At 44.3% G+C, this 11,650-nt stretch overlaps 1 protein-coding gene across 1 annotated transcript; it reads left to right on the top strand.

Annotated features, from left to right (window-relative positions):
* The first annotated feature begins 3,925 nt into the window (after positions 1 to 3,925).
* LOC109748864 (3'-5' exonuclease-like) lies at positions 3,926 to 6,431 on the top strand. Its single transcript, XM_073500727.1, has 3 exons — positions 3,926 to 4,460; positions 5,960 to 6,042; positions 6,309 to 6,431. Exons 1-3 carry the CDS (start codon positions 3,926 to 3,928, stop codon positions 6,429 to 6,431), a joined length of 741 nt encoding a protein of 246 aa, XP_073356828.1.
* The last annotated feature ends 5,219 nt before the right edge of the window (positions 6,432 to 11,650 follow it).

Consider the following 11,650-nt stretch of genomic DNA (forward strand, 5'->3'; position numbering starts at 1 on the left):
TTGAGCTTCTGTTTATGTTTCATCCGTAGTCGGATGTTGATCTTATGTATGATGTATTCTTGCGGCATTTGTATGCCTTGTATGTATCCTCATCTATTATGTAATGTTGATGTAATGATATCCACCTTGCAAAAGCGTTTCAATATGCGGGTCTATCCTTGGTGGAACCTTCGAGTTCCTCTCGGATAGGGTCGCATATTGGGCGTGACATCATTCCAGACAGACAACTTTGCAAAAGAAGCCATAGATTAGCAGTGAAAATGAAATAATATTAAAAGGTGTGCATGGGGTAGCTGATTCACAGTAATAAAAACATTGGCCAACATAATGTAGGCATCAACCACAATCTGAAAATGACTGACATGTTAGGCATCACAATATGAGAGGGAGATTAAACCATCAAAAGTTCAGGCAGACCATCAATTTTCATACTCACATGTATCTCTACTTATAAAAGATACCAACCTCTTAAAAGCCTAAGATGTTCTTATGATCAATACTGTTCAACAATCATCATCATCATTGGTCTAAGGACGACATACTATAGGTCTCAAGATAACTATAACCTATAACAAAAATAGGAGAAAAATGATTTTTAAAAAAGCAATTTTATTAAAGTGACAAACTTTTGTTAATTAGACGAAACCAGAGAAAAAACAATTGCTCACACCACGGGAAGGTTGAGAAGAAGTCCATGGTCAATGAGAATGGGACCATACAAAGAGGAGGCATCCCACTAATGGCGCCACCAACCACAAAGAATCTACAATGATGGGTAACACATAATTAGAACCAAAGCTGCAAGAACATGTAAATCAAACTGAGCAAGGAAAATGTGAGAAGGGAAATATTACTACACTTCAAAGAAAAATCGCATAAGCCATCCCCTTTGTGGCCTCTATGGCGACATTGCCGCCTCGCACCGACGCCTCCCGAGGCCGTCCTTATCTCCGGCTCGTCGGCCTCAGCTATTAAAGCGTCCCCGAGAATGCCTGCAAGCTCCATCCTCCTCCCCTACCCCCTCTGCAAAATCACACCGGGTCGAGGAATCAATCTCTAGTGTCGTTCCTCCCCCTCCCGGCAAAATTGTCGCCGCCAAATTCCACGTCCATGGCGAATTCCCAACACCTCCCCACTACAAGCCCAGCGACAACCCGTCGAGACCAAGGCCCAGCCCACGACTCAACTCTCAGCGACACGCGGCCTACATATGTGATAGAGAGAAGGTCGTTCATGGGGCCCTTGGCGGTTCAGAGGTATGGCTTTGCTTGTGGATGATTATGATCGAAAAACGATCCTACTTCGGTGGTTTTTGATGGTCTATACATCTGATTTCGTATGTATACGCACAAAAGATAAGTTTGTTTCAAAAACATCTAAGGTAAAATACCAAAACCGAAACAAGTGGTCTGTTCCAACTAAAATTGTAGTGATCAGCACATTCAAACAAGAAAACCCGGTAGACACACCGAAAAGAAAATTAAATGGCTATTTTGTTTGCTGAGAAAGTTCAAAATACCAAAATTTGAAATTCTAAAGTTCAAAATACCAAAAGTTGAAATTCTAAAGTTCAAAGCAAACAGAGAAGAAAAACTAATCCTTCTACTTGTGAACTTCATCAGCCATCAGTCACGTCGTGGGGAGACAGACCAGCGACAACGTCACAAGACACCGCCCTGTGGTAGCAAAATGACAGCCACCCCGGCCGCCTCCAAGAGGCGGCCGGCGGCTGACCAGTGGATACCCTAGTCGCCCTAGGAGTCGCCTCGTACGTACAAGAGAAAAAAATGCTTCGACAATTGCTCTGTTTCCTTCCTCTGCCTGCCTGCCTAGTGCTAGTGGAATCGATCTCTGCAATACGTTGTCCATCGCCTTATGCAGCGAGCTGAAAAGTGCTGACATGGCCGTTTGACCGCCCATCGAGGGACTTAGCCTGGCCTTGGGTGACGATGTTGGGCCTATTACTCATGAAAGGGAGGGATCCCCGACTTTCTTCTCCTAAAAGAGGGAAACCAAGTGTTATAAACATTGTAAGGGTATCTTCAATGTGGACCCCAAAACGGACAAGGTATTTGCCCGCGGACGCGTCTATGGACAGTGATACGGGAGCTGGCCATCCAACCGTCAACATGATCGCATACATTTCAAAGGGAATTTGAACGAACCAAACGATTTTCATGCAAACACATGGCCCTGCTTCATGACTACATCAACAAGAAATTGAGGGCCAATCTATCAACAACTAACAATTAAGTACATTGAAATCGAATCATAGTGTGAATGTGCACTCAAAATTGGCTTTCGTCCCACTTTTTATATATAAAGCACTAACCAAAACCATATCCAAACAAGTTCACAAAGTGCGAAGGAGAAAATAACAGGTCTACTAGGGCAAAACACAAGACATGCCCAGAAAATGAAAACAAAATGCGATACACAACTCCTCAAAGCTAAAAGTGTTTGTTATGACTAACTGTACAAATGGCAGATCTACGGATGGTAGCCACAAAATGAGCCACAGACACCCCACCACCACCACCAGTTCTCACTAATCCCTCCTGAACTTCACGCAGTCTATCGAAGAAGGATATGGGTTGTTGGTTGGGAGCTAATGTGGGAGAGGGGTCACCCATGTGAAAAAAATGGACATCCACCTAGAAACGGGCATTACATTATTGATTAGCAGCTTTCAGTTGTGACTGTGGTAAAGAAACGAGGGTTTCAAAACAAGTGTTTGTTATGACTAATTGTACAAATGGCAGACCTACAGATGGTAGCCACATAATGATCTACGCCCCCCCCCCCCCCAATACCACCACCAATTCCCACTAATCCCTCATGAACTTCATCGGGATTCAGGAAAGGATATGGGTTGTTGGTTGGGAGATAATGTGGGAGAGGGGTCACCCATGTGGAAAAACTGGACATCCACCAAGAAAAGGGCATTACATTATTGATTAGCGGCTTTTAGTTGTGACTGTGGTAAAGAAATGAGGGTTCCAAAAGAAGTGTTTGTTATGACTAATTAACTGTACAAATGGCAGACCTACAGATGGTAGCCACAAAATGATCAACGGGCACCGCCTCCCCCACCAATTCCCACTAATCCCTCCTGAATTTCACGCGGTCTACCGGGTAAGGATATGGGTTGTCAGTTGGGAGATAATATGGGAGAGGGGTTCACCCATGTGGGGTGGGAGCACACTCTAGGAAATAGTTGGACGCCCACACGGGAAAGATCCTGGTGGGACCAACGCGTGTGTTTCTCTTTTGCAATTTATTCCTATGTCACGTTTTCCACAATTTTAAAAGTTCAATTTTTTTGAGTGTTCATTTTCGGAAGCTCCAATTTCTGAAAGTTGAAGTTTTTATAGTTCAAAATACCAAAAGTTGAAATTCAAAAGTTCAAAATACCTAAAAGTTGAAATTTCTAAAGCTTCATTTTTTGAAAGCCGGTACTGCAACTTCTGAAGGTGCCAAGAACTTTTCACTTCTCGATTGTCAGTAATCAATCACACCCTTGTTGGCTGGCAAAACTATGTAAACATCGAAGCCCATAACCCTGGCCAAGCTGGGTTGGGCTCCATCCAAGAAGCCTTGGTTCGATGGAATTGTTGGCAAAGAGTTTGTTTCTCCTCATGCTAATCAGCGTCCAGTCTTTTTTTTTAACTCATCCGTATTGTACAATTTGTTAACAGAACTTCCCTACCTTGATCCCTGAATGCTCGGAAATCGTGCGTCCATTCCTCCTTTATCTCAACCGTGGGATGCATGCATGCGAATGGTGAGAAACTCCAGACTCCTCTCGACGACTCCCCACTATATATACGACCGGCACAAGCAAGAGACCCCAAACCCTAGTCAATCCTATGCCGCCGTCTTGTCGAAAAAGGAAGCTAATAAAGTCCTCGATCAACTTGATCTAATGGCGGAAGGATACAACACCGACGTCCTTATGGACGACGGCACCATGATCCACACCACCGTGACGTCCTCGTCCCTCGACGTCCAGCGCTTCATCGAGGAGGTGCAGGGGTCCCAGATCCGCATCGCCGGCCTGGACGCCGAGTGGCGCCCCAACCGCACTAGAGGCGCCCAGCAGTACCCAATCGCCGTCCTCCAGCTCTGCGTCGACCGCCGCTGCCTCGTGTACCAGATCATCCACGGCACCGGCATCCCCATCTCGCTGTGCAGCTTCCTCTACCTCTCCGGCTTCACCTTCGTCGGCGTCGGGATTGCCGACGACGCGAAACGCCTGCGTGACGAGTACAGCCTTTTGGTGTCCAACGCGGTCGACCTGAGGGAGCTGGCGGCGAACTCGTCGCATCGGCCACGGCCGGAGCTGCGGCGGGCCGGGCTGAAAGACTTGGCGCTCGCGGTAATGGGGCCGCGCATCGCGAAGCCACCAGAGGTGACAATGAGCGACTGGGAGGCGCCGTCGCTGTCCAGGGAGCGGTCGAGTACGCCTGCATCGACGCCTACGTCTCCTTCGAGATCGGCCGCCGGCTGCTCACCGGTAATTAGTAAGTACTACTACTACTCTACTACAACCAGACTACGTCGCCTATATATGCAACTAGCATACGAGATGAGATCTGCTGCCAATCAAGTGCGTAGTTGATCCATTGTTTTCTCCAGAAAGATAGTTCAGGCTTCGGCCCGACAGAATATTTGTCGGCTCGCGGGTGAAGGAGCTGCTTCGCTTTTCTTGCTTTCGATCCGACCCGCCACGCCAAAGACGAACGAACGAATCCCCTTTGTTCTTCTTCTCTTTCCACTAGTTGGATGTCCGTGCGTTACCATGGAACAAAACAATTTGTGAAGGCAATAAGCCATTAAATAGTTTTTCTATGACAAGCGCAAATGCTCAAACTGTCTCTGGCTACATGCATCATGTCATCTTCTGTTAAACTCCGCCAAATCTTTGGTTCTCCGCATCAATGGTTATATGGACCATTTAGTCTGTGGTACAGGTAATAGACCAAACTATAGTGACATAGTCCCTCCGTTCCAAATTACTCGTCGTGGTTTTAGTTCACATTTGAACTAAAACCACGACGAGTAATTTGGAACGGAGGGAGTACAACGTGGTTAATAAAAGTGTGACCGCGACACTAAAGACCTAACGTTAATACGGATAATGAAGGTTTAGACATTCGGCGGCAACGTCTATTACTACCCTTTGAGATTTGGTAACAGGTGCCATGATCAATCAAAATTTCGAAATCATGCCTAGGTTCTTCCCATCAGTGTTGCTCAAACCACGAATGATTAATTACTTCCTGTTGCGTTACTTGGCGTGAGAAAAGGACACCATTATTTACTTAATTACTTTCATTAAATGATTGCACTGCATCATGTCCATCAATCAAATATAAGACAATACCATGCAGCTTACCATAGAGCCATTTATTAGTTCACAAGAAGATATCTGACAGAGATTAAGCTTAGTTATATGCAACAAAGATCACTAAACGAAATGAGTCACTGATACTATCCGACAAAATAAATAAACAAAATAAACAAATTGCATCGCAGAATCCAGAGACGGGAAATCAACAACTTACAAGTTCATCTCAAATAGATTTGCTTTCCTCTCCGACAGAACTATCTATTAACATAAGCAGGAGCATCAGCGGTGTTGTCATGCATACGACTCTCTTCTCACGCCCACCCCACGAGCTTGCCCGAACGTTGCTCTAGTACATCATATAGCCACACCAACCTTGCTGTATCCACTAGCAACCATAACCTCTTTTTTTAGTAACACCAGCAACCACAACCATGCTGCTGAATGGAGGAATGTAGTAGGGCAAGGTCGCAAGGACAGCATGTTGATCCCCGACGTGACGATGGCGTCCCTGAAATAATGATGGGTGTCCTACAGGTGCTTCTGCCTATCAGAACCGAGGATAGCGACTTCATGTTGTCACACGTCGGTATCCTCCGTTGTGTGAAGGAAGTTGGCCATATGGAGAAGCTGGGCGTTCAAGGCCATGCCGCAACAGGAGGGCCGCGTCCCTGCCTCCGACGCCATGGAAGGTCACCCATCTCTCTCTCTCCAAAGGATTTTTTTTTCTTTCTGCAAAGAGGTTTGAACTGGAGACTTTAATTCAAAAACGAGGAAAAAAAAGTGAAAGATAATAGGTCTTGATGCAGGGTTTTGCTCCTGCCATGATCATGTGCCGGTTCACTTTGCAATTGCCATGGTTTACTGTTGCTTGCATACTGCGTAGCTCTGTTGACTGGCTCTTATCGATCTTGCATTCGGTTGATTAGCACCGTTCCCTGTTTTACTACTGTGGCAGCATACCTCGTGGGTTAGCTGTCAATTAGAAGCACCATTCCCATGCGGGTTCAAGGGCATGCCAGGAGAGGAGGGCAACGATGCAGAAACCATCATCTGTGTCAAGTGTTTTAGTGGGCTGTAGCATCATCTTGCTTGTCTCATTCGAGATGATAGGCTAAGGTGTCTAACTTATATGTGTCCTAATGAGAGAGATACATTCCCGCCATGTTGAACGATTTGCTGGCAGAAAACTACACCAGCATAAAAGTTGACTTATTTCAACAAGTTAGGTTCGCTTGTGGTTGTTTTTTGATGTTATGGTGTCTTAATGTCTTTTGGCACTTTGAAGTTAATTAAGTTTGTATATACTCCCTCCGTCCGAAAATACTTAACCCAGTATTTATTGGACAATATAACTGGCTGCTGAATACTCGCGGCTATCCTGCTAATACTGGCAACCAAAGACATGAGGTTCTTCATACCAGCATAATCATTCTCCCAGTATTGGAAACATACTTTTGTAATAACATGAATGTCTTTAATCTCTGTGTACCTTCCTATTTGCTCTGTCAGCTCATTAGCTGCTGCAAATATTTCTTAGCTATTAGATCCTCTTTCTTCATGGTAGAACTCCAAGACAGATGATAGCTCTTGCTTGTCTTCATGAAAAAGTGCAGAAGCCTGTATCAATGAAGAGTAGGCCGGTACCAGCAGAAGATAGTAAATAGTGTTTTTGTTAGCCACTGCACTCACACTGTTCGTTCGGAAAGTAAGTCCTCCTAAAGATTGTTCTCCCCAACCCAAGTTCAAGACGACCTACCTAAGAGTACAAAAGATGGACAACCAAAAAGCGAGTAACGAGTAAGAGAGCGGCGGGTGACTAGCCCTACCCTCCGTCTTCCTTAGAAAGATAGGTTGGTACCTCTGCCTGTGAAAAGAAGAGAGAGACCACTTTAAGAAAGGTTGTCCACAAAAGAAGTTGCTCAAGCAAAGACTGTTCGTAAGTTCGTTACCAAAAGTAGAGTGAAAGGGGTTAGTAGCTAAGGGATAATAAAGAACTTTCGAAGGAAAGCGAGACAAAGGCGTATACTGTGTTCCGATAGCTGGTAACCAATACGCGGCCCCTATTGATTCTTACGGAAATCCTGTGAAAAGAAGTGTTCTCTTTCTCCAGCGAAAAGAACAGTCTCGCAGGAAGATCAAAATACTTACTATATGTGCGTTTATGTATCAACTCTTATATAGTCTAGTTTTCCCGCCCTATCTAGAGAAGGAATCAATTCCCCTTTTTGAATGTACAAAAATTGGTAGAGCCCAGCATGTCTGGAAGCACGGGAGAACGCTCTTCTGCTTATATTATTACCAGTATTCGATATTGGGTTATTCATAGCATTACTATACCTTCCTTATTCATTGCGGGTTGGTTATTCGTCAGCCCGGCTTTCACTTGGAAAAATAGGAGATTTAGTTCCACGCTTTGATTGGTAGCAGAAGGGAGGGCGCGTTGCCAGCCTTCATTTTTCTTGGATATTCAACACTAAATGAAATGCAAATGCATATGAGAGAACTTCAAACTACTTTACTTATTTGCAACAGCAAGCTGAATAATAGAATAAATAAGCAAGGAAGGAAAGAAAGAATAGGGTTGTCGCTGATACATTGTTTGGATTAGATGTCGCAATATCGGTTGTAGTATTTCCGCTCTTTCTATAAGCTAAGAGAGATGTCGCATAATCGGTTGTTCATGATCTTATAATTCATGGACCAAAGTCGCAAATCGCTTGTTCTCATTCAAGCATGAGTTCGTTCAAAGTCGGCAAGGGGAATCAGAGAAAGGGCTGTTTAGTCAACAATCATGACCATGGGAACATTTGTTCGCTTTCTAGGTACCCCCGGATCTACTAGTCATCGCCTTTGAGCTGGGAAAAGCATTTACCCTGAGTCGGCTATTCCTGATTCAGAAAGGAAAGGTATGTGGGTAGACATTGAGTTAGAGATTGAATGAAGGGGCACACTAGAGAAAAGCAAGGACAAGTAGCTAGTTGACTAACGCTTTCGAGCACGTACGCTGGCGCTCTTTGATAGAGCATTATCTACAACCCTGAAGCGAACTATGAAAAAGAAATCTAGCAGTCTCTTCCAGCAATGAATTGTAGCAGGGCTTGGTCTCGAAAGGTATAGATACCACCAGAAGCTTGGAAAGAAGAAGGAATGTCGACCTACCGCTCCGTGGGCTTTGAACCTTGCTTTTCTGTAAAATTCTCAGACGCTATAGCTGTGTAAAAACAGTACTCGATTTCTCACTAGAAAAAACAACAGTCTTTATTGTTGTGTGCATATTAGTCACTGATTATAGCTTTGAATAGGACAAACTACTTTAGTAACTCTTGACTATTGCTTGAAACAAGCGTTGAAGCAATGGAAAGAAGCGAACGGTTAAGCTAATGCAGCAAGAAAAGGGATGCAGCAAGTGTCCAAAAATCGTATATGCCCGGTGAAAATTATAAACAAGGCTGAGGAAGGATTTCGTACTGCCACAATGCTCTTGATAGAAGGAAGCATGAATACCGAAGGCCTACCTAGTTGAAATAGGAACAGCTATGGAAGTCCTCGGCCAAACGAATATTTCACGGAAAGCCGACAAGGGATTTTCTTAATAACTGGGCGCTTTGATTCTTTGGAACAACTCGATGAATATAGTAGATCTTTTTAGGAGGCCTTCCATGACCATAGATCGAACCTATCCCATTTTGACAGTATGATGGTTAGCTGTTCATGGATTAGCTGTACTGGAATGACAATACATATGAGAATCTGTACACGATACAGAATAATGACACGACACGCAATCTTATGACTACAGTATGGCCTTCATCTTTGACAGCAATCATGACAGGCCGCGGTATTAGCGTTAGAGAAAGGAAAGGACTTTCGGTCCATCCACCTACAACTAATAAAGCTCCGCCTTTGGGGACTACTACAACATATAGGCATTTGAAGGACCAAACCACCTACTGAGGACTTTGACACCCAGCCCTTAAGAAGCAGAATCTACAACTTTGGGATACGTATTTACAGACTGCAAAAGATAGATACAATGCTGTTACCCACCATGCATGCAAATCTTAGTTCTATGGACTACTAGTACCAGGAACGTCATCTACTACTGTGAAACTCCCGGGGGACGCTTTTCTAACTGGTTTAGCCTCTAGAGTGGGGAGGAAGAACACCCTCTAGACTAGGATAACTTACTAATTCAATTGACAAAGCATCCTATTTGCTAGATTTCTAGTCGTTAGCTCTTAGTGAAGACGAATTGCTATCATCTGCGGGCAGCCCTCATTATTGAATTTATCCGCCTTCGATGCAACCAAATTCACTATTGACTTACGAGTTTATGCATGCTTCATTCCTATATCGGCATGTATTATCCGTAGGCTGGTTGTGAGACATCTTCCTCTTAGTGCTACAAATGGCTTCTTCCTTAGTTCTTTATAGCTCTTTCACCTCTTTTAGACTCTTTGCAATGTTTAGTGCGGGGAACTCTACACTATTGTACTCAGATGCTATTCCTTCAAGAAAGTATCGGAAAGCAAAAAGGGACTCGTTCACCGTATCGCGTCCAATACAGCTATGCCACAAGTTGACCTAACCAACTGGTAAACAAAACCCAAGTTAACGGATTGACCTAGGAATAGGATGAATAGAACCATTGAATCATCACCCAATGGAGCAGAGAGCCTTCCTTTAAGAAAGAAATAACTCCCTACAACAACCGTGTTTCGAAACTCGATTCATTATCATACGATAAATTGCATGACAAGAACCTTCATTCCTACAGAGAGGTTGAAGCTAAGTTTCAAGACCTAGTACGGGCAAAGTGCAGTTCAAAACCGAAAGGATCAAAGAAAAGGGAATATCACGAAGGTAAGCACATTCTATTTTTCTTAATTGACAAAGCAAAGGGAGTTATCAACCCTTTTTTCCGAAACCCTATAATGGCTAGTTCCCAATGCTCGGCTTCCTACCTCCTCTAACAAAATCAAAGGTAATATTCTCCGTTTTCCAAGAAGATAAGTTCTACGGCAAAGGATGTCAACGGAACAGTTTCGGCAAAGGCAAAGCCCGGGAGAAATCCAATAGCGTATGGCGATAATGTCATCCCCACCGAATCCTCATCTTCAAAGCATTTTCTTGCAAGGGCCTATCGTGAAAGAACTCAAGCCAATACTTTCTCATTTTCATTTAGTAGATCCTAGGAAACATACGTACGAGATATTTACAGCCCTTCTTCGGCAAGGGTATCCGGTAAAAGGAGGACGGTTCCTAATCTTTTGATCGGCAAAGGGTTCGATGCATTAGTTTTCGACTATGAATGAGTCAATCAGCTAGATCTACTTGCGGCAAATGGCACCTTCCTTTCCCAGCCAATGGTACGTAAGGCAATGGTTGTTATTGAAGTTCAGATCAGGGAATACCCTAGGTTTTGGCTTTTTCCACGGTTCCGTAACGGTAGGTTTCGGCTCCTCGCTACATCCCTTCCGCTCCTACTAAGGACGCTGCTGAACCGATAGAATTTGCCGAGCGAGCACTACCATAACTTATGGTATCTGACCAGTGTGAAGCATTAGCCATCCAGGGAATGAAACTATGCGACTACCTGCGCTGTCACACGGCTCCATTTATCGAAGGAAGGGATAAGACTGCTGCCATTAAGGCAATGAAATTGACGAGGAAGAGTCAGGAGTTTGGCTGCGCCAAAGCAGAGGAACGGAGGGAAGCAGCCGCCGCTGCACGGGTCCTGCGCATTATCAAAACCAGGCAATGTAGTCAATGAACAAAAGTTTCGTTTACCACTGGGGTTCTTCATATGCACAGTCAGCTCAGGTAACGTCTAGAGGTGTTAATACAAAGCAAGAATTGGATTCTAAGTATTGCCATTTCGTGTTCAGAAGTCTGAAGCACATCATTTGCAGGAAGCAGCGAGGAAGAAAAGCGTACCGTATTGACCGTAGTGCAGAATGATCTCCGTCACGATATCGTACGATCTCCAGAGTACGAACGTACGGTATACAACCGAGTTGCCCGACGTCGGACACAACAAACTTTCGAGCACCCTGTTCATTTAGCCTCTTAATTGATGGAAAGAAAATAGAGGTCTGCAGCAAACAAGAGCAAGCGACACTAAACTACAGTAGTGAGAAATTGTTGGAACCTTCTGATAAAATGACAGATTGGAAAACAACACCAACACGTCCAGAAAGTCTGAAGGATAAGGCTTCTCTCGTCCAAAGAACGGTACTGAAGGCGAAAGATACTCCAAAATATGTCATTGGATCCAGCTGCAACAATGAAGAGCGC

The sequence above is a fragment of the Aegilops tauschii genome, chromosome 6 (assembly GCF_002575655.3).
Source record: "Aegilops tauschii subsp. strangulata cultivar AL8/78 chromosome 6, Aet v6.0, whole genome shotgun sequence".
In the NCBI taxonomy this organism is placed as follows: domain Eukaryota; kingdom Viridiplantae; phylum Streptophyta; class Magnoliopsida; order Poales; family Poaceae; genus Aegilops; species Aegilops tauschii.

Bases quoted from the DNA above. Each gene is read 5' to 3' on its own strand.
- LOC109748864 (XM_073500727.1), top strand. From the start codon at position 3,926: ATGGCGGAAGGATACAACACCGACGTCCTTATGGACGACGGCACCATG. The intron at 4,461-5,959 runs GTACGCCTGCAT...CGTTGTGTGAAG, and splicing joins GCTGTCCAGGGAGCGGTCGA to GAAGTTGGCCATATGGAGAA. The intron at 6,043-6,308 runs GTCACCCATCTC...CTACTGTGGCAG, and splicing joins TGCCTCCGACGCCATGGAAG to CATACCTCGTGGGTTAGCTG.